The 23,519-nt window shown below is 41.2% G+C and overlaps 1 protein-coding gene across 4 annotated transcripts; it reads left to right on the forward strand.

Moving 5' to 3' along the window:
• The first annotated feature begins 12,654 nt into the window (after window positions 1-12,654).
• Window positions 12,655-21,331, forward strand: PDP1 (pyruvate dehydrogenase phosphatase catalytic subunit 1). 4 transcript variants are annotated; one of them, XM_045861169.1, is made up of 4 exons: window positions 12,736-12,832; window positions 13,632-13,666; window positions 15,397-15,493; window positions 17,026-21,331. In XM_045861169.1, the coding sequence occupies exon 4, from the start codon at window positions 17,070-17,072 to the stop codon at window positions 18,681-18,683; it is 1,614 nt and encodes a 537-aa protein (XP_045717125.1). In that variant the 5' UTR covers window positions 12,736-12,832; window positions 13,632-13,666; window positions 15,397-15,493; window positions 17,026-17,069; the 3' UTR covers window positions 18,684-21,331. The 4 variants fall into 4 exon arrangements, with proteins under 4 accessions (XP_045717126.1, XP_045717123.1, XP_045717125.1 ...); XM_045861167.1 differs by lacking the exon at window positions 15,397-15,493 and having other exon boundaries at window positions 12,703-12,832; XM_045861170.1 differs by lacking the exons at window positions 13,632-13,666; window positions 15,397-15,493 and having other exon boundaries at window positions 12,655-12,832.
• Window positions 21,332-23,519: the final 2,188 nt, after the last annotated feature.

The following is a 23,519-nucleotide window of genomic DNA, read 5'->3' on the forward strand; positions in this document are numbered from 1 at the left end:
CAGCATTTCCAAAAAAGATATTTAACATTGTGACCTCTCCATCCCCTTGTAATTACAAACCTTGTTGCTCGCGAGTGTGAATAGAGGGGCCTCTATAGCTTCTCTCTCTCAATCCCCAACAGCTTAGCCAGTCATTTCAGGACAGACAGGCTTCAAGGCACACCTGTGTGCCAGATCATGTCATGACCCTACCCCTAGAAGTCACATATCTTTTTCTTAATGCAAAACAGGAACCAGAAAGGATGTGTACTATTCCATTGTCCTACCGTCACTAGTGTTTTATCTCCTTCCAATGTCCTCACTGCCTGAGTCACTAAAGGTCATGGGGAAAAGAAAGTCTGTGGATTGTTAACAGAATGCGTAATTTGCTTAAATACTTAACATTTTTCTCATGATTTTGTCTGTAAATATTTTGATAAAGATTTTGGTTAACTTGCTAAAATACATGAGTTAACCAAAGTAAATGGTCTGCCCTATAAACATTGTTTTTTGGTCATGTACAGATGCTTAGTTTCAAGGAAGCTGAAGGAAGAAACCAGTACACATGTTCTGTTGATTCAAAGATGGTAGACAGTGCACAGGAGAGGAACAGAGAAGGGGCAGGAGAGAGGCTCTCTTCCCAGAAGGAAATAGCAATAAAAATTAAAATATGAGAACACTAGCAGCTCGTGCTTACTGCATGCTCGTGCTTACTGCATGCTCATGCTTACTGCATGCTCATGCTTACTGCATGCTCATTACTTTGTTTACAACAGCCCCACAAGAGTTAAGGACTATTATTCCCATTGTAAAGAGGAGAAAACGGGGCTTAGCAAAGTTGTGACTTGACAATAGCAAGGTGTCAAGCAAGCATTTGAAGGGAGCACATCTGACCTCAGAGCCCTCTTGTTTTACCGTACACAGGGAGAGCTTTCAAGTGCACAGGAGATGGAGAGCGTGCTGCAAGTGTCATCTGGCAAGTGTTCAAGGAAATCTTTGATTTCTTAAAGTGCTTATGTTAGGAGGAACTCGAGGCAGATACACTGCACACGGCCCGAGTTCAGATAGCAGAATCCCTACACTCTTGTTCAACATCTACGGATACTTTTCAGTTGTTTTATCATCTGTCATTCTCCCTCAATCCCTCTTCAAAGGTGAAACATCCCTCAATTTATGGATATAGCTTAATTCCTTAGAGACATCTATTTGCAACTAGATGAAAAGCTTTGCTGATATAAGTGAAATGAAGCAGGGGCCCTCAGCCCAGCCAGTTTTCCGCCTGGCCACATTAAAGATTTTATCATCGCTGCCCTGCTTAGACCCACAGATCTCATGGCTGTTTCTCCCATCCCCTTGCAAAAAAGGGAAAAAAGGCCTGGGAATACAAAGGTTCTTATTTTTTAACCTGACACTTAGAAGGAAGTAGGTTTATATTCATTAAGCTTATATTCATCAAGCTTAACATCTACACTTCAGGAGATTTTATGGGGAACAATCCTAAAACCAGTATTCACCTTGGCAGTGGCAGTTTTCCAAAGCCCCAGTTCAAATTCCATACCACTGTGGGCACAGGTTTACTCTTAACCTCCCTGCCCCCCTACATACCCACTCTCCCAGACACAAGCAAGATAAATATTCAAAACCAGTTGTAATTTCCCCTTCAAGTCGATGCAGGTAAACTTCTGGCGAGCAGTGGCCGGAACTTCTCCATGCAGGAGCATCTCTCTTCCAACCCCAGCTCACATGTAACCATCTGTAACCGTGACTTCAGACTTTTTCATCTCATGGCACACATAAATTACTAAAATTCTGTGGCACACAAAAAATGTATTTTTTGCTGATCTGACAAAAAATAGGTATTAATTTTGATTGACTCACACCAGACAGCTATTGTTGTATTCTTATTTTTAATTTGACAATCTAAGGGAAAAAAGGTCAGTGCCGCTGATTACATAGTCAGCTTTGCATGTTTTAAACATTCTTGTGGTGCACCAGTTGAAAACCAATGATCTAGAACAAGGGCTCCTAACCTTTTAGATTTCAAGGATCCATAAATGAATGAATGCACGAAAATACAGACTGCTATGAGGTTGACAAGTTTTATTCTGCAATTCAAAAAAAGTGTGAATACATATTATCATTATGACTTCATAAAGTAAAGGACAATGTAACAGAAAAAGCATGCAAGTACAAAATTTCAGGCTAGACAATTGTTTTAAATTATAAAGGTATCTTATGGAATTCAGTTTAGTCACAAAAAAAAATCACTGCCTTGTTTTTTTTTTCCACATGCCACAAGTCAGTGAAAATTCTAGACATTAGCATATCTCCTCTGTCGACCACTAGGAAGAATTAAATCCCTCCATCTTTCTCAAGTATCTTGTGAATACTTCTGTTATATCATGTGGCTTCATACCTATTCCTGTTAATGTTTACCTAGCAGCTAGGCCACAAGTTCTTAAAAGCAAAGAGTTTGTCTTAGCCTTTCATCCATTGACAGAACATAGCACAAAGCCTAGAACACAGTAAGTATTGTAAAAAATATTTATTAATCTGTACATAAGTCACATGGAAAGAGAAAGTTCTCTCTCTAGATGAAGCTGTTGATCTTATTTGTAAACTGTCATACCACATTAGATCCTGCAGGGAGATCCCAGAGATGTAAGTGAAGTTATAAGAACATTCTAATACCACTGACACAAAGCAATGACTTGCAAATTTAAACTTAAATTGACATAATTAGTCAACACCATTGTTCTGAAAAACAATCTCAGCTATGAAATTATTTTTTAGCTGAGTTGTGTTTAAACCTTGAGAGTGACATCGATTTATACATTTCAAATGAAAACGGAATTTTCAGATGCAGAACAGAGTGAGAATCATGAAAAAGTAGGGTAATAGCTGGTGGGAAATGAGATCCTCTGAGTTCATTTATCCAGGTGGTTTATTGATGAGCCATATAGATCTATGACCTAAAGATTGAACACTAGCTGGCAGTTCCCTGAAGCCAGGAAAACAATATGTCCTAATTTACTTCCCTGACAAAATTTGGCTACAGTTCAGCAATGCAGTAACAATACGTTCCATAAAAATATCTTTATGGATTTTCTCATTACATTGACAAATGAGGAATGAAATCATCTTATGAGGCAGAATTAACAAAAACTTTTATCATTCCTAAACATATATCTCCCATGAAAATAAAAAGTGGAAGGAAATTAAAATTATAATTGTTTCTTATACTACCAAATTCAGAGAATGTAAGCATATATTCTTACGGTGTTATGTTAGCTATTATTTTAACTCCTTAGAGGTAACCAAAAGTTAAATTTATGAAATTATCCAAAAGTTGGTGTTAAGGAACACATTTTATTTGCCTTGAGCAGTGATTATGCAGTTATGAGACTACAGACAGCTTTAGGGATGAGGCTGTGACAGCATTGGCAATTATAAGCAGGACCAGAGGAAAAGACTGAAAACTCGGAACATCACTGCTTGCTGGTGCTCACTGTCCTCCTGGTCTTCAAGATGAAAGGAATAAAACAGTCCGGGGGGGGGAGGGCAAATTCGAGTGTGTTGGAACGCTTTTGTAAAAGCATTGTCTTGCAGCCTCATCTACACTATTTACTCATTGTGGCTGGCAGCCCCAAGATGGCCCCCAATAGTCCATCCCTGGAGTTCACACCCTGGTGGAGTTCCCTCCCAAACTTCACCAGGGCCAGTCTGCATGACCCAAAGACTAGTACAGAAGGGACCGCATGTCACTTCCGAGATGAAGGTATAAAAGTCTTTGTGCCGTCCACCTCGGTGTCTCTCTCACATCACTTGCTCTGAGGGAAGCCAGCTCCTGCTCACAAGGCGAGAAGCTGAAATGTTCTGCCACGCTGCTCCCAGATTCCTGACCCTCAGAAACCGAGTGAGAAGGCAAATGTCCGTTGTATTAAGTTGCTAATTTTGGGGGTGATTTGTTACCCAGCAGTAGACAATACACCCACTGTGATCTTGGCTAAGTTAGAAAAATTGAGCTTCTGCCTCCTCATCTATAAAGTGGGGACTAAGGAAGGTATTTATACCATTCTCCTTTGTTCCAGAATGAATTTATGATGACTTTCAGGGATGTGGAAAACACAGGACGGCAAAAATTAAAAGAGGTGGGAGGCTAGAAAAACAGGGGTGAGGGATATAAAAGACAACGTGGGAGGCTAAAAAAAATAACACATTACACAATCTTATAACTGGGCCACAATGCTGGCTCTAAAACTTTTAGTAACTCCTCTCACCTCACCCCCCACCACCTCCCCACACAGACAGACAGGTATTGATTCAGTTCAGAGTTCAAAAATTAAAAAAACAAAATCCATCTACTTAAAAGATATGTATTATCCTTAGTGCTCACATGGGTGAGCACTTCCTTGGGCACTGCCTTAAAACAGACACCGCGCAGAGTGCACGCTGAGGCCAGCACACACACAGGTGCATCCACGGTGCCTCAGTGCCTGGTATCGTGCAGGCGCCTTACCGGCTCTCCCGCAACAAGGCCTGCTGTTAACCCCACTGTTCTGGGCAGTTTTACTAGTGCTATGGCTCACCTCTAAAAAACATTTGCCCTTCATAGGCTGCTGCTCTTGACTTCCCATCCTCACAAATATTAAAAACAGCCCATTTTCAGCCACAAATTTAATGGCAAGTTTTGGAAAACCCCGGATATTCCAATTATTTTCCCATATTCCTTCTACCTCAATAAGAACCTTGGTAGACACCAATGTCCATTCTCACAGTCACCCAGGCAGAGCTTTGAGCCTCTTTAATACCCCCCTTCCTTTTTACCCTCTCTTATTCTCCTAGCCACCAAGCCCTAGCATTCTTATTAATGTCTCTTCCCTCTGCCCCTTCCTTTACTCTCTTCCTGCCGTTGTCTAGTTCTAAATTTTAACCCTTCACTCCCAGATTTGGGTAACAGCCCTGTCTTAGTTAGGGCTGCCGTAACAAAACATCATAGACTGGGTGGCTTGAACAAACTACCAACATTTACTTCTCAGTTTCGGAGGCTGTGAAGTCCAAAAGCAAGGTGTTGTTGGCTGCTTCTGTTCCCTGGTGAGGGTGCTGTTCCTGGCTTGTGGACAGCCCCTCCTCTGAAAAGCAGTAATCCATCAAGAGGGGCTGGATCCTGAAGACCTCATCTAAACCTAATCACCCAAAATGCCCCACCTCCATCACATTGGAGGTTACACTTCAACATATGAACTCAGGCGGCACACCCGTTCAGCCCATAGCAAGGTTCCAGTCATTCTCAATCTATCCTGATGCATGTGAACAGCAGAGCACTTTTTCTTTCATAACAATTTAATCAAGTGTCAACCTGGGTCCAGAACGTAGGAAATCAAAACCCAGCCTTTTGTCCCACCTCTAAATCCTGTTCTTCAGCAACGCAGCTCCCCCACTCAGATTTGTTCCCTCTGCTCTACGGGCCTTGCCATACTGTGAAACCTGGAATGCACCACCACACCTCCACCCCTCTGGATTACAATTCCATTCTTTAACTATGGTTCAATCCCTAGCTCCGAGAATTGGAAGTCTCAGAGTCAGAGGGACTCTAAAAGGTCACTCTGTTCAGTCCTCAGCCTCACCCACTCATTGTCCATTCACCCATCCAATATTTATCAGGTACTTCCTGAGCCAAGTAAAAATAAATATGATAAGTTCAGCCCGGAAAGAGGTCTGGTTTACACAGGGAGACTGGAATGCAAATGATTACAATCTAAGTTCAATGTTCAAAACATGAACAAAGGGTTTTTGGAGCGCATTTTTTTTTGACATTTGTTGTCTAGATTGTTTGAATACCTCCAGTAACAGGAAACTCATTACCTTTTAAGGGGGGGGGGGCTCATTCCATTTTCAGAAATCTATGACCACATAAAGTTATCATACTGAGTTTAAATCTAGCTTCCACACATTTACTCTACTGTTTCAAATTCCAGAGTTTTCAAAGATAAATTTAGCTTCCTTTTCATATGACTGTCATCCATTATTTGAAGGCTACATCATAAATATCCCTAAACTTCTCATATGTTCTGATTCTAGGCTCTTCAGCCTGTTAGCTGCTCTCCCCTGGCTCCACTGGAGACTTTTTTTACAGCCTTCAGTTTCGTGGGGATTCTCCAAAGCAGAGTGGAGGGAGGCTACTACCTTTTGGAGAAGTGTACCTTTTGGGAGGCAATGTACCTTTTGGGGAAAGAGTGGGGCACCCTTAGTACATAACTTCTTATAGGCAATCATAATTTCCAGTGATTCTTTCTCACACACCTTAGTATTCTCTTCTCCAGAAGCCTGTAGTACAAATTTGAATGGCTCATACTGGGGTTTGTTGCACACCATCTTGAATTGTCCATTAATTAAAAAAAATTTATATCTAAGCTCTTATCTAAACAGAAGGTTCCTTGAGGGTAAATACTTTTATTACTCATATTTTCCTTTAATAAGTATTTGAATGAATGAGCAAGTTTTAAGGGAGAAAGTGCTGTGCTGTGCAGAATGCCCCTCCCTAAAAGATGTCCACATCTTAAATTCCAGAGCCTGCGAATATGCCGTTACAGGTGGATTAGGGTTGCTAACTTCAAAATAAAGAGATTATCCTGGGTTATCATAGAGGGCTCAAAGTAATCACAAGGGTCCTTAAGAAAGGAAGGCAGAAGAGATCAGAGTCAGAGAGTGATCTGCTACACTGCCAGGTTTAAATATGGAGAACGAAACCAGAGTGAGAGGGCAGGCAGCTTCTCATGCTGGATAAGGCAAGCAAGCAGATTCTCCCCTCCGGCCTCCAGAAAGGGACACAGCTTTGCTGACATCTTGAATGTAGCCCACGGAGACCTATGTCAGACTTCTGACTCCTGAAACTGTAAGATGTGTGTGCTGTTTGGAGCCACTAAATTCGTGTTGTTACAGCGGCTGTATAGGACTCATTTAAGTGCTACCACTTGGTACCCTTTATGAGCCCTCATTTGATATTTTCATTTAATTATCATTAATCCTTAAAATACACCTTTGATTTTTATAAAATTGAAGCTATTAGGCAAATCTGAAAAGATTACCTGAATTTAGGTCTCTCTGATTCCAACTTATTCATTTCAAAAAATCATGATGCCTTAAGAAGGTATAAAATCACAACCCACATATTGTGCCTGAGTAATCTGCTATTCTGATTAGACTTCAAGATCCCATTTCCCCTTAGCAGAAACTAGATATATAATCCAATAGCTGTTATTCACAGTTGTCTTTTACTTCTCTCTTTTCTGTCCTCCAAGTATTCTCTCTTACTGACACTCTTAAAAATAAAACATTTTAAGCTGAACATAACTGTTAGCTTTATACAGATTAAGTTGTTCCATACCATAGAATCAACTAAAGTTTATTACTAGGATATAAATTGACTACATTATGTATTCATCTATGGATACTCAAAATATCTGGTTTCTAAGGAAAATAAGCTTTTATGGCCACAATTGGTTTTCCCGAAAAAGCATAACCAACCAGCCCTGGCCGCTGGCTCAGTTGGCTGCAGCGTCATCTGTGCACTGGAAGGTTGCAGGTTCGATCTCCAGTTGGGGCACACACCTAGATGGACGATTCAATGCTGGAGGGGGCACATATGAGAGGCAGCTGAAAGATGCTTCTCTTTTGCATTGATGTTTCTCCCTCTCTCTCTCTCAAATCAATGAGTACATCCTCAGATGGGGATTTAAAAAAATAAAACACAACCACCAATGAAACCATGCAGCACTCTGACAAGAGTGGTCATTCAATAGTGATACACTGAGCTGTGAAAAAATTATCGCTGGCCACAGACACAATAAGCATAGGTGGAAATCCTGCAATTCCAAGGATACAGTTTGCCATCAAATCTATAATGAAAATGTGAAAAAACTTTTAGTTCTTTATCCCAAAGTACTGACCTGTTGCAACATGGCCGCTTTTTCATTTGAAATGAATTTGTTCATTCCTTATTGGGCACCTATTGTGTTACAGGTGGAATTAGCAGTCACTATAACATAGTGTCTCAGAATGCTGCAGCAAATGATTCTTCTGCTTCCTACTGTGTGACCCTGAATTATTCTTCTCCTTCCTATGTGACCCTGAGGCACATTATCCTCAAGACTCAGTTTCCTCTCCTGTGAAATGGATATAACACCTACCTCACAAGTATTATCAGTATAACTAAGGCAATGCATTTAGAACAGGGGTGGCTAATTTTCATTATATGCCAGGCCAGGGGTTTCTAATCAGTGCCTAAGAGACAAGGTCCCTGCTCTTGAGAAACCTATTTGCTAGCAGTAAAAGTGTACAGGTAAGCAAAGAGTTTTAGTTTCTCAGACGTGTCAAACCAGTAACTATTTTTGATTCATTGCATAGTGGTTCCTGATGAAGTCTGCAGATTGGTATAACTTGATTCAGGGGTGCCCATGACCTGGCAATTATTGTAAAAAGTGTTCCAGACCCACCCCAACATCTCAGTTCTCCGTAAACCCTTCTTTCACCTTTCACCCTTTGCATTCTGAGGGAGTCTACAGAACTACACTGAAAGAAAAATTAATCTTGCCAGACTGTCCTATGGCTAGGCAACACCACCACTGACTTCCTCACCTCATACAGGCATCCTCAGCATTCAAAGATACCCCCACCAACAGAGATTTTCAAATTATTCACCCTTTGCAGGTCCAGAGACCTGCTGCAGTCCTTACTAAAAGCACCTAACCCTCTAATTAAGCTACCTCAGATCCTTATTTTTCATCTTCTTTGTCATGTTAACCTAGTGCTCAGAAACTTCTGGCCTACTAACCAGAAGACATATGCCTAATTTTGCAACAGAATAAAGCTTTATTTTTTCCCCTTGAACATACTATTGTCTTATGAATTCTGAGGACAAAATGTTTTTAACATATTAAGTGTGAAAGCGCTAACTACAGTATCTGCCCCACAAGAGATGAGCCAGAGTGCCTGTTGTTTCTTTCCTATAGATGATTTGACATTCTTAGGGCATTGCTCTAAATAACTTAAGTTTCAAAGAAGCAGCTCTCAGCACTGGGGTGGTAATAAAACAGGTACCTATCGCTACTGAAATTACTTGTTGATTTCCTATCTAAGACCTATAGGGAAGTAGGAACTACGAAGAGTGTGGTAGGCCAGCCTCTCTTCCCTCTAATTGCTGATTATGGCAAAGGTGACAGTTAAGTCATTAACCAGCAGACCAACAGCACCTCAAACCCACATGCAGGTCTTTTTTAAGCTTCCTGGCTGGCATCCCTGAGACTCTGTTGGGACATCTCCATGTTGCCACAGCTAACCTCCAGTAACCCCAAGGGTTTTATCACTCGCCCACAAGAACACCAGGACAAAGTGATTAAGCAGTCGCTCATTTCCAGGTTTATTCCAGGGCAAGAAAATGACCAAGTGTTAAGGATCTCAATCAGGAACTGTCTTTGCATTTTTGCTGTAACAGAAAGCATGTGTGTGGATCAAATTGGTGCTCCTACACAGTGTTTTCTCTGTACCACGCTATTTTCAAAGTCCCTTCCTCTCTCCTTGCCTACCTTCTCTACAACAATCCTGGGTTGTTTCAGTGCACCTTCCAAGTGTCAACAGATGTCAACAGGTGTTCTGGTGGCTAAAACAGTCTGTGGGGTCAGAGCACCAAACTCAAGGACCTACCATAGTCCTGGCCAGATGGCCATGTGTTGATGACAAACAGCACTTTTAAAGCAAACTACTGAGTGGCCAAACAGAGCTCCATGAGACAAGAAGAAAGCCAGGTCAGAGGGGAGACCAAGCTGGGCCACTAAAGAATCATGCCTTCCACCCCCAGTGGTACAAGCAGTTACTTCCTCTGCGGAACGACTGGGGCTTTTTAAGCAACATACATATACAAAACCATACAAGTTTGCAGCTGTAGAAAAAACTTAACACCTCTAAATGAGTATTTTAAAGCTATTACTTTGGGGGACCTTTATTCTGATTCCAGAAATACCCTGGCATTGCCGTCGATGCTCATGACAAATTCTTTTGACTATATTTAGTGGTGGCAAATACCAGTTATTTGAGATTGGGTGTCCTTTTCAGAAACAGCCAGGTCATTCAGAACTAAGAATCACAAGATGGGGAAATCAGTATTATTTTGGAATAAAAACCAAGGTTCTGGTTATAGTGAAACAAGTTGGAGTTTCCTGTGCAGATCTAAAAACAATTTGGAAAGGTAATTTTAAAAGTGCTCTGAATAATGGCAATGTTGGTGTCAAATAAGGCATGCAACCAAGATGACATAGACTTTAAAGAGGTTATTAACTTGGATGCACAGTCGGCCCTCCCATATCCACGGGTTTTGTATTTGCAGATTGAACCAACTGTGGATTGAAAAGTTACTTTTGATCTGTGGTTGGGAATCTGTGGATGTAGAGGGCTGACTGTACGCCTTGTTGAATGCCATTTCATATGCGGGACTTGAGCATCCATGGATTTTGGAATCCATAGCGAGGGGGGGGTCTGCAACCACTCTCACTATGCCAGGGGATGACATTCTGGAGTCTCAGTACTCTATTTTCACAATCATTAGAAAAACATTTACAGACAACAGACACACCTAGTATAAATCTCATTTCTGAGTCTCAGCAGAAACTTCAAATAAAGATGCTTTCTTAACTTCAGCTAACTGGTCTTCATGTCTGCAGAGTAGAGGCTAAGAGCTAGTGACACTCTTTACGTAAGATTCTCCAGTCTATTAATAACATCTGCCAATACGTAATCTAACTGTAGAATATCATGCACTTGGGGGTTTGGGTCTCCTACTCTGTAGGAGTCCTTAATGTAAAACAGACATACTGACCTGGACACATGTCTAGAATATATTAATATGAGCCCTACTTACCTAGCTCTTACTTCTGCTGCTTTGAATTTTCTTATTATGATATACATTTACATCAACTCAATGACATCTTTAATATTTTTACTTTTTATGACTATTTTTATTCCTATCATCTTCCATATGGGATAACTGAGCCAAAAAGATGTTGTCCAAGACCCCAAACAGTAAACTGCAGAGGTGGGACTGGAAACCTGGCAGTGGCTCCGGCCATGCTCTAACACACTATACCACACAATGCTGCCTCTGTGAGACAAGAGAAAACCCGATACGTTAATCAAATAATCAATAGGAAAAAGGACAACAAGGAATACTTCAAATTTATGGAAAGCTCCTTTAGAAAGTAGAAAAGGAAGGGGTGAAGTGAGGCCAGGACAAAGCCACATAGAGCAGCCACGAGAGTTCATGGGCAGCCTAGGAATGGGCAAAAAGGCTTTGCTCTAATTTATTTAAAGAAAACAGGAGGCAGCTGGAAAGACCCAGGGGGATTATGAAAAACCAGTTTCTGGTCGTTTCCTGTATATCAAGTCCTTTCTTAGTTACATAAAAACCACATAATTCAAGATTAATAAAAATAAAACTCCACAATACTGTTAACATGACAGTTTTTCTATCCAGTCCATGTAACTTTGTGGACTTTGTTGGCTAGTAAACAGATATGCTTAATAAATCAAAGTAAACTGTTTAACACTAGGCAGGATAAGTGCAATGATCTACCTGGTATCTCCACGGAAGCTTTCAGAACGCACTACCCTTAAAGAGGGGATCTGTGTGGAAGGAGGCAAGTGAAGAAGCCCTTGACATGTCTTCCTTCTATCAGAAAATGCCAATGCCACTCCAAACCTAACCTAACAGAAGTGGAAACTGAGTCTCATAAAGCGAAAACGACTTGAAGGTCCTCCAAGTCGAGTGTTCTTCCTACTTGTGCAGACTGATTCTACCCTCTTCCTTGTAACAATTCAAGGCAAAAGACATGATACTGATTTCAAAGCCATTCCGAAAACCTGAGCACGCACGCACCAACCCTACAGGGGAAAGAAAGAATTCCTTCATCAGAACTCCCTCGTGCTTTAGTTTAGACCAGTTTCCTCTCCCTGGGCCCTTGAGAGGTGTCCAGAAAACATCCGAGTTAATGCTCCTAAACTCTGCAAAGTATCAAATGAATGAGGCAACAGACACTCTCAGGGTGCTGTGCTTTATATTCCAGGTTGGGGCAACAAGGAATTTAGGTCCCTGTTAAGCAGGGAGCTGTCCCCGGACCCTACCTATCCCAAGAAGTCTGAGCCCACCAGCGAGGCGCGTGGGACGCTCGGCCGCCAGGCCGGCCATACCTACTGCAGGTCCCCCGCCGAGGTGAGAGGGTTTCGCGGAAGCCCGCCTGGCGGGGAGCAGCCGATCCCCTGGGCCCCACACGCGTGGGGCTGCTGGGGCCGGCCCAAGTACTTCCTCTCTCCCCGGCCCACCGCCAACCTTGTCACCACCACCCACCCGCTCACCGACGCCCAGCCCCGCAGGTCTCTGTTCCCCTGCAGGGCACCGCCCCACCTTCCACTGCACGCGGGACGCGGTCACGTGAGGCGGGCGGGTAGAACCAATGGGCAGCCAGTGCCGAATAGAAAAGATTGTCTGACCCCCACTACGTCACAAGGCTGGCTGGGCGCGCGCCGCTTTTTCGCCCTCCCGCCAAGGCCGGCTCTCCTCGTCCCCGCCTCCTCACCGCTGCGCAGCCAATCGCGAGCTGGGAAGCGGCCCTGCTGGAACGCGCGGGCGTGGCGGGACAGGGTGGCGGCCGGCTGTGCTGGGCCGAGGGCGGGGGTGCAGAGTGGGCCAGCCCGGGGCGAGGAGCCGCGGTAGGGAGAGTTGCATCCGCCTGTGTGAAAGGAGTGTCGGGTGGTGCTGCCGCCGGGGCCTTCTCCTCGGGAAGAAGCGGCTCTCCTGCCGTGCCCGGTTCGTATTCCCTAGCCCGGCCCCACGCCACTGCGTCTGAATCCTCCACCCGCCGAGTTGTGAAGGGGGTGCCTGTGTGCGGGGCGCGGCGGCCACGAGCGTGCGGTGGGAGGACTGGCAGCCGGGGAGGGGCGGGCCTTGGAGCGCCAGGTGAGCGCGGGGCGATGGAGCGGCGAGCCGGCTGGCGTGGCGGCGCTGGGGGGCGCCACGGACTCGGGATGGGGGCGGTGGCGCGCGTCCGCTGTTTGTACTGGGACGCTGTGGGAACCCGCGGAAGGGTGAGCTCCGGGGGGGTGCTCGCGGACGATGCGTTGTCTGCCCCCGAGGGTTTCCCCTTACACACCACGGGGTCCAGGGAGACTCTACGGGAAGCCTGCCGCGGGCTGCCTCTGGATTAGACTGAAGCCGTGACCGCGTGGGGCCGGGTGGAGGATACAACGCGCCCGTGGGCTCCGCGCCCGGACTGGAAGGAAGGGCAGGTCCCGAGGCGCGCTTCTGCTCGCATCTAGGGCCCCCCCCGCCAGGGGCTGTGGCTCTGCTTTTCCCGCGGGGTGGGTTGGTTTATTTGGTTTCCCTTTTGTCCCCACCCCTTTCTCCATCAGTTCTCTTCCGCCCCCTCCCAGCCCAGCCCCTTTCGCCAGCTAGAACGAGACCTCGCCCCTCCCCCCCCCTCCCGGCTTCCTCCTCCCCCGCCTCCTCTAATATGCATCTCTGCCTTGCTTTCAATGGGCCGGTGCTGCTGTCGCTGCTGCTGTCCGCGCGGGTTGTGGATGTTGTCGGCTCCGTGTTGTGATGACAGGAGAATGTGTGTGTGTCCCGGGCCCAGACGAATTGGTAGGTATTCACTTTACCTTGCGTAGGGTACCCAGGAAGGATGGTGACTGATTCTGTGTGTGGAATTAAGGGGCGAGGTAGGTAGAAGAGAGGACAAAGGTTTCCTGGACCGGATAGCTTTGATGCTTTGGTGACTGCTATTTCCTGGTAGGGACAAAAGGATCTAATCAAACAAGTGCTGGCTTGGGGTTTTGTATGTTCTGAAGGAAACTGGTTTCTTCATTCTTGGAGCGATAACAGTAACGGGAGCTGTGAAACGGCTAGGTAGTTCCAGAAAATGCTGAAAAATCGCAGTCTTTATGCAGGATGTTTAATGCAATCGGATTACATAAACTGAGGTCCTGACACATTTAATAACTAGTATAGCATTTTTTCCCACTTAAACCAAAAGCCTTGCAAAGCTAAAGAGCTCCAGAGTCGGTGCAATGACAGCATTTTCTAATTAATTTGTTTGGTGGGATTTTTGAAGTGGAATCATTTTTTGGCACGGGCTGTGCTGAGCACATCAGTAAGAATGGGTCTCTTTCCAGTTTCTGGATGCAGCGCATCTTTTCTTATTAGTCATTGGCAAAATCAGTTTAAGACGAAGATGGTGCATATAATGTGGCTCAGTCCGGATCATAGGATAGGAACTTTTCAGTGAAAACATAGTCAGAAATAATTTGAAAATTCGACACTGCTCCAGTTTACCAATAACTGTACCTTGTTGCTATTCTTGGCTTATCAAGAGCTTCCTATTTTGTTTATTTAACTAGCTTAACAAAAGTTGTTTTCATGGGGTTTTTGTTGTTGTTGAGTCACCTAATATTTAGAAAGGTACTCAGTGTTTGCTCACTTATGGTTTCTGAAAACATTTGAAGTACTTTGACTTCGAAGTCTGATGGAGAGAATATATCACTTGTGCTCATGATGACGACACTTACTAATTACAGAGCAGGGTTTCATGAATTTCAACTTCCCTAAGAATGTTGGTTTTTTTTTTTTTTTAAGAATGTGCCTTTTGAAGGCATGCTGGGAGTTGGTGGATCCGGATGCAATCCCAATCCATGCTAACCTGAATAAGTGAAAGATACAGTTGATAAAATTCATCCTCTGCTTTTTTGTTTTCAATCTTGAGAACCTTTGCTTTGAAGAAAAAAATGTAGTATGTTATTTAGCTTTTCATTGCTTGCGGTTTGAATGTACTGGATTAGTCCAGGCATTTGCTGCATGACTCAGTTCTTTTGCAATAATATTTCATTCATTTTGCAATCTACTAAAAAATCATACATTTTTTTCAAGACAAAGCATTGTAAGGAAAGTACAGGTTTGCTGGGACTTCTTATTCCTTGATTAGATGTCATACAGAGTAGGACAAAAGTAGATTTACAGTGAGTACGTGAAACAGTTTTTTTAAAGTTTATTACTAATTATTGTATTATTTCCCATATGAGCAACTGTTCACCTACTTTTGCCCCACCCTTTATAGTGAAATCCTGTTACCTATCAAACTCCTTTTTCCAGAGACAGACACATAGTACTTTGATTCAATCTATATTCCATCAGAAATACTCATTTTTTTTCATTTAGGATTCTTACATTTTAAAGTAAGCACAAATACAAACTTATATAAAGTTAAGAGGAAACTCTCTTTTCATTAAGATTGGCATCTGTTTACATTTTTAATAGTAGAAAATCTTTATACAGAGCAGGGTGTGAGTTAATATGCTTTCTGTGTGCAAACCTAACAGGAGATATGGTTTGTCTGGATACCAGTGTCATGTGACCCAACATTTGAGCACATCTCCTGGCTCAGTCATGTATACTTAACCTCTGGATGACTTTCAGGTATTCAGTCTAAAGTACTATTATTTAAGTGGTTAGTGTTGATAGATTACTCTTCTTGTGGCATTTCTATTTTTTATTACTGCATTTCAGAATGCTTATTTAGTTATTGATCTTATTTCCAAAATTCTAATCATTACCTTTTATTGCTTAATCTTGTCTTTAACTTGGTATACAAATCCCTACTTAAAGAGTGCAGTTAAAATGATACTATCACTTTCAAAAGGGATTCTGTATGAACGGCTTATATGGTGCTTATTTCAGAAGCAAATAAGGATCAGTTATCATTCAGTGTTTGTTTTTCTCTGCCCCGCCGCCCCCCACAGCCCACTTACCACTTTTTCTCTAATTACTCCTCAAAAGAGGGGACACTAAAACCAAAATGTAATATATAGTTAACACTCTGTGATATTCATAATTCTTTTTTTCTTAATAGATTTAACCTTTGAAAGGGATAGCTGATATAAAATTAAGTTGGTTTTACTTCCTTATTTTTTTTTGTTTATTTCTTTATTTAAAGCATTTGTAAAGCCTATTTCTTTATAGGCCACATGAATACTTTGAGGCAATACCTTAAGAATTCAGGGGAAATACTGAGGAAGAAGGGAGATATTTTTCTTGCATAAATTATCTTGAACTTTTTTTATCATGAAGGACACAGTACAATTGAATATGAATAAATAAAACACACATTTGATTTTAAAGCCTCACTTCAACACTTATAAAGTGATCCTTAGTTAGAATCTGTTCTTGTGTGTTCAATTACATCTTAGGTTAATGAGGCCCAAGGAGGTGAGCCAGCTTTTACAGGATTAATGTGGCAAGTTGGAAGAACTAAGTCCCTAAGCTCACCAAATTGGTGCAGTGGTCTAAGAAACTTTGTTTGCACAACTGTTCATTGGGGTGTGGGAAGGCAACATTGACATTTGTCCTTATTATGTATAATGTTTGTGTATGTTATAATGAACATTTTATTAATATAGTAGTATATGTGTATAACTTAAGTATATGAATATACTCATGTTGGGGGTTCATCCTAACACTTTCTTGGTCATAGCCATGTATAATTAAATGCTGCCAATTGACCACAAGTCTAGAAATAGGATGTTCGTAAATGGGAAAAATCCTGAGCAATATGAGAGATCCAAGGCTTTTTTTTTTTTAAAGATATAGAGGAAGAAGGGTGATTGGCCAGGTAGACTGCTACTGTATAATGTTATGTAACACTCATCTTCTCATCTCTCCCCAGCTAAATCTATTATACACCGTGCACAGTTTGTGCTACACAAAGAAATAAAACAGAAAAGAAAAGCTGAACTACCATTCAATCCTGGGTCCATAAAGGATTGGGAAGTGCTCAACAGAATATACCCTGTAGCAATAGTACATAATGTGGGCATAAAATAAAGTGCCTCCTAGCACAGGGCTTAGTAAGTAGAGTCAGCTGCTAAATATTTGCTATAAAAGCAAAGATAGATTAAGTAACCTGAAATATAACTTTTTCTTTGTGTGTACCTGTGTGATTTGCATTGTAGGAATCCCAGTCCGAAGTTCCAGCCTGCCACTATTCTCTGATGCCATGCCGGCACCAACTCAAATGTTTTTTCCTATGATTCGTAACTGTGAACTGAGCAGAATCTATGGCACTGCGTGTTACTGCCACCACAAACACCTCTGCTGCTCACCCCCTTACATTTCTCAGAGTCGTCTGAGGTACACACCCCATCCAGCGTATGCAACCTTTTCCAGGCCAAAGGAGAACTGGTGGCAATACACCCAAGGAAGGAGATATGTTTCTACACCACAGAAATTTTACCTCACGCCTCCACAAGTCAACAGCATCCTGAAAGCTAATGAATACAGTTTCAAAGTGCCAGAATTTGATGGCAAAAATGTCAGTTCTGTCCTTGGATTTGACAGTAATCAGCTACCTGCAAATGCACCCATTGAGGACCGGAGAAGTGCAGCAACCTGCTTGCAGACTAGAGGGATGCTTTTGGGGGTTTTCGATGGCCATGCAGGCTGTGCTTGTTCCCAAGCAGTCAGTGAAAGACTCTTTTATTATATTGCTGTCTCTTTGTTACCCCATGAGACTTTGCTAGAGATTGAAAATGCAGTGGAGAGTGGTCGGGCACTGCTACCCATTCTCCAGTGGCACAAACACCCCAATGATTACTTCAGTAAGGAAGCATCCAAATTATACTTCAACAGCTTGAGGACTTACTGGCAAGAGCTTATAGACCTCAACACTGGAGAGTCAGCTGATATTGATGTTAAGGAGGCTTTAATTAATGCTTTCAAGAGGCTTGATAATGACATCTCCTTGGAAGCTCAGGTTGGTGATCCCAATTCTTTCCTCAACTACCTGGTGCTTCGTGTCGCATTTTCTGGGGCCACCGCTTGTGTGGCCCATGTAGATGGTGTTGACCTTCATGTGGCCAATACTGGCGATAGCAGAGCCATGCTGGGTGTGCAGGAAGAGGATGGCTCTTGGTCAGCAGTCACTCTCTCTAATGACCACAATGCTCAGAATGAAAGCGAAGTGGAACGGCTGAAATTGGAACATCCAAAGAATGAGGCCAAGAGTGTGGTGAAACAAGATCGACTGCTTGGCTTGCTCATGCCTTTTAGGGCTTTTGGAGATGTAAAGTTCAAATGGAGCATTGACCTTCAAAAGAGAGTGATAGAATCTGGCCCAGACCAGTTGAATGACAATGAATATACCAAGTTCATCCCTCCTAATTATTATACACCTCCTTATCTCACTGCTGAGCCAGAGGTAACCTACCACAGATTAAGGCCACAGGATAAGTTTCTAGTGTTGGCAACTGATGGGTTGTGGGAGACAATGCATAGGCAGGATGTGGTTCGGATTGTGGGTGAGTATCTAACGGGCATGCACCACCAACAGCCAATAGCCGTTGGTGGCTACAAGGTGACCCTGGGCCAGATGCACAGCCTGCTAACAGAAAGGAGAGCCAAGATGTCCTCAGTATTTGAGGATCAGAATGCAGCAACCCATCTTATTCGTCATGCTGTGGGCAACAACGAATTTGGGAGTGTTGATCACGAGCGCCTCTCCAAAATGCTGAGTCTTCCTGAAGAGCTTGCTCGGATGTACAGAGATGACATTACAATTATTGTAGTTCAGTTTAATTCTCATGTTGTTGGGGCATATCAAAACCAGGAATAGTGAATGAATCTTACCCTGGCAATTCTCAAGTGAAATAGATTTAAAGGACAGATAGATTTTTTTAATTTATTTTTTTTTATTTTTTTTTATCCTCACCCAAGGACATTTTTTTCATTGCTTTTAGAGATAGAGGAAGGGGAGAGGGGTGAGAGAGAGAAACATTGATTGGTTGCCGCCTTGTATGAGCCCCGACCAGGGATCAAATCTACAACCTGAGTACCTACCCGGACCGGGAATCAAACCTGCAACCTTTTGGTCAGTGGAACAACACTCCAACCTACTGAGTCACAATGGCCAGGGCAAGACAGATAGATTTTTAAAAGATACTAAAATTAAAACATTTCCAGTGAGCCATTCTAAGCATTTACCCATTTGATCTTCCAGCTAGTCAAGAATACAATTGATTTGGCAGTAGGGTGGTAAGATAATGAGAGTGTTCTGCCTAACTTACACCTCACAGTGCCTGCACTTGAGGCAAGTCCGTTAAATAAGGCAAGTTCCTTATTGCAGATGTCATGTGACATTGGCTTCTTGGTTCAGTCTGAGAAAATGAGGACTTGGCAAGTAGGATCTTGAATAGGTCAAAAGCAAGGATCTTGCTGGGCGTATTTTCTCGGTGAAAGAAACATTACTGTTTACACTTGCAGGCTCATTTTGTCACTAAGGTTCCAGTGTACATGAGAATATTTATTGCATGATTTCCTAGATATACAATCTATGCATTATTCATATAAATTTGTTTTATCCTGAGGTTTTCAAATGCAGTACTTTAAGCCATAAATGACCAAGAACCAAGCAATCTGAATTTGTGTTTGAGATTATTTGGAATGCTTTAGAAATGGAAAAACAAACTACTCCCTTCTTTACCCGATTACTTAATGTCATTGAAACATTCTATTTTGCCACACACTTGAAGACAATAAAGGTTTTTAGTTTTATGTACTCTTCTGTTGATGTTAAATAAAGAAAAAAGAATGTTCTTAGTTTGTGTTAATGAAAAGCTTTATTTAGTTTGAAATAAAAAGATCTAGAATAAAAAGATGGATATGTTTAACTCGGGTCCTCTCTAGCCACCAGCACATCATTCTTATGTAATTCCTAAGGCTTGGCATCTAAGTGTGTGGGTGGTAGACTGCTGCTGGTACATCATACTTCTGATTTCATAGTGATAAGAAATTTCATCACATGGAATTTTAAGGATAACATAATTTAAAATACCAGTTTGGGGAGTAAGTCTTACCTTTGGGTATTGAGACAAGGGAGAAAGTTTTCGTTTTTCCCCACTTAGACATAGGTCAATTAAAATATTTGGTTTAAAAATTACTAAATGCTTTAAACATAATGTAGCTTATAAATAGGAATGTTGAGCTATACATGTGAGAAATTTTAAAAGGTATTTTTGCATGCCTGGTGCTTAATAGATCACTTAGTAGCATCAAGTGTCATTTGCAGCAGTCTCCATAATTATTTACAGTCTCTTCTAATGCCATATCAAAGTAAATGAAAATAAACATTCAAATTGGCTTTTTGGGATCTTACATGATTTGCATCAAATGGCATTTTGTTCTTGTGTTTAATGGTGATCTGTGTACAGCTGTGCATATATTTTCATTACTTATTCTAGCAACACTGTTAAATAACCATGACTATGTTTGTTCATAGAGATTTTAATACAAAACATGATCAGCTTTCCCTTGTGTAATTAGTTGAAGGGTGTTTAGTAGTCCTTTCAGATTTCTGTAGAATATGAACTAGATATTCGAGAACTCCCTATGGACTGGACACTAAAGCACCATAGAACTGACTGCAAAACTTTTCCAGTTGAAAAACTCAGGAAGATTGCAGCTCAGAACATCATATGTTTGTTTTCTGAGGTCTTTTCCCCCTAGTTTTTTGTTTGTAGGGGTTTTTTGGTTTTTTTGTTGTTCTTTTCCCCATCAGCTTGGAACTTTTCTTCTAGGCAGCATTTTCGAAGGGGGAAAGTCTGTGCTATATATTTCTAAATGCTTTGACAAAGACTTTTTAAAATGAAATATTGAATGCAGTAGCAACTAAGACCCATTTTCAGGCTACCATTTGAATTTCTCTTGAACACCACCCTGAAGAGTTCCATATTATACTTAAAAGTCTCATCTCTGTATAGTGCAGTAAATATAAATTTAGTTTACTGTGGTCATGATCAACACAGTAATTCTCACTACACAAGCAACTTGGTCTGTAGGTCAAAAGCCAGTCTACTCCAGAATGAAAATTCAGTGCGGAGTGCAAATTGTTGAAATGAAAGTAATTGGATGTTAGAAATCTGAATGTACCATCATCTGAAAGCACTTAAAATTTTATTATAATTTGTCATGGTGATGTCATGTAGAATTAAAGATGTGTAACCTTTCATGTTTAGCCTTAAATTTTTTTATTTAAACTTTCTAACATATGTATTGACTTCTGTATTTATATTTAACCAATGGCTCATGATATTTATAAAATGCCCTTAACTAGTTAAATGGAATGGTGGTGTGGTACACAGTACTTGATAGAAAAACTGTCTTATAAAAAATATATCTGTGTGACGACGTAAGAAAAGTTTATAACATAGAGAATGGTCAGAGAAATACCTACAGTGAATTAAAATTTCGTATCTGCTTTCCGAATGGCCTGTGTTGGTTTTTTAAATTAAATTTATTGGAGTAACCTTGGTTGATAATATATAATTTTCACATACAAGATTTTAACTTGACATCTGTATACTATTGCATGCTCACCACTCAAAGTCTTAGTTTTCTCTGACCGTGTATTTGACCCTCTTTAACCACTTTGCCCTCTCCCCACCCTTATTTCTTTCTGGTAACCATTCAGTTGTATGTGTTGGGTTTTAATGGTAGTAAGATGCATTAGATTCTCTCTGTAGTGGTACCTTATACTTAATTTTAAAATCCAGTAGATAGAATCTTCTTAAAAACAGGTATAATTTTCATCCAATAAAATGCACAGATTTTAAGTGTATCATTTGAGATTTGGTGACCACAATCCCAATAAAGATAAAACTTGTATTACTTAGGAAACTCTCATGCCCCTCTCTAGTTAATCATTCTCCACATAACTATTGTTCTGATTTGTATCACCATAGATTAATATTTGTTCTAGAAATTTATATAAGTGAAATCATAAATATGTATGTAATCTTGCAACTGACTGACTAAATTTTTTGAGATTCATTCATGTTGGTGTGTATTCATAGTCTTATGAAGTTGCATCTCATAGTATGACTATTATAATGTATCCATTGTTGATAAGCATTGTTATTCCCCTCCTCCCCTTTTGAAGCTAGCTTTTAGATTAGCAATTCTCAGAAATACGGTTTGGTTGGAGTGTAGGTTTAACTTTGCAAATACAACTACAGGTGAGTTTTCTCTTCTCTACTTAAAGGGAGGACTTTTTTTTATGCCCTTTAAACAAGTGATGAAATTTTTCCATGGTGAAAAGTTTGGAAGAATTAGAGTGTGGTCCTTTGCTGTAGATCTCTCTGTACCTCTCCCCCTGAGAATTTTGTCGAGTCAGTTAAATGTATTCAATGATTGAGCTAATGTCTTCCTACAAGAAAAAGGGCAAACTAAACCTTTTTTGATGGTTGTGGTTTATCACTCTATTGTTCTGTGATTAGGGATGAGGAAGGAAGCAACTTAATGCTGTTAAATTAGGACTGGGATGGCATGACTGACTTGAGTATTTCTGCTTTTATTAAACAAGATTCACACTACAGAGAATGAGCTTCCCTGTTCTCTAGTCATATATGCCTAAATATGGATTATTGTTAGCCTTGTCCTTGGGTATAGCAAGAGGGTCTAAGTAACTGTGTATCCTTAGTCTGTAGGTTAACATACCTTAATTCTGACCTTTTTCATAAATAATGAAACAATTGCTGTTTCTCACAGAATTTTTCAGATCTTCAAAAGCTTAAGTCCTTGACAAACTGGTTGAATGGCATCTGGATGGCATGTGAACTGACTTGTTACTGTATGAAGGTCATTTCCTTTGTTCCTTTCAAAATTTACTTAGAAAGTCAAGCTTAATCTTACTACTTTATTTTGCCATGTATGATGGGCACTTTTTTGTGCACACCTGAGGGGAAAATAAGGGTGCACATTACATGAGCATACTAATTCCCATGTATAATCATTATGGCTGAGCATAATCATTATACATGGGAATTAACACTAAAATGTAGGTGCATATTATGCACAGGAGCACATTATACACAGCAAAATGTGGCTAACTCTGCCCGATTCTTATGACAACATTTATACCTTGGGTCAAATCCTAACAACATATAGAATTCTTTTCTAAATAGCTCTCAAATTATAAGCCTTCAAAGTGAATATATTAATGAAGAAATTCATGCATTTCATGTACCACAAATGATTATCCACTGCACATATTTTAAGAATTTATGCTCGGTCATTTAGGTTCATCAAATATGCAAATACTTGGTTTTAAATAGTTCTAAATAGTTTCTGAAATTTATCTTGTTTATCCAAGATTTTCACTTTTTTAAGGGAAGGGCCCTTGAGTTTTGTTTCTTTGATCAAACACAATATTGAATGAAATATGTTCAGTATTATTTTACATGCGAGATACACAATAATTTAAACTGCCCTGGCTGGTGTGGCTCAGTAGATTGAGTGCCAGCCTGTGAACCAAAGGGTCTTCAGTTTGATTCCAAGTCAGAGCACCTGCTTGAGTTGAGGGCCAAGTCCCCCATAGGGGGCATGCAAGAGGCAACCACACATTGATGTTTCTTCCTCTCTCCCCCTCTCTAAAAATAAATCTTAAAAAATAAAA

The sequence above is a fragment of the Phyllostomus hastatus genome, unplaced genomic scaffold (genome assembly GCF_019186645.2).
Source record: "Phyllostomus hastatus isolate PE091 unplaced genomic scaffold, TTU_PhHast_1.1 phas_scaffold_21, whole genome shotgun sequence".
In the NCBI taxonomy this organism is placed as follows: Eukaryota; Metazoa; Chordata; class Mammalia; order Chiroptera; family Phyllostomidae; genus Phyllostomus; species Phyllostomus hastatus.

Bases quoted from the DNA above. Each gene is read 5' to 3' on its own strand.
- PDP1 (XM_045861166.1), top strand. From the start codon at position 13,603: ATGTTGTCGGCTCCGTGTTGTGATGACAGGAGAATGTGTGTGTGTCCC. The intron at 13,667-17,025 runs GTAGGTATTCAC...TTTGCATTGTAG, and splicing joins TCCCGGGCCCAGACGAATTG to GAATCCCAGTCCGAAGTTCC.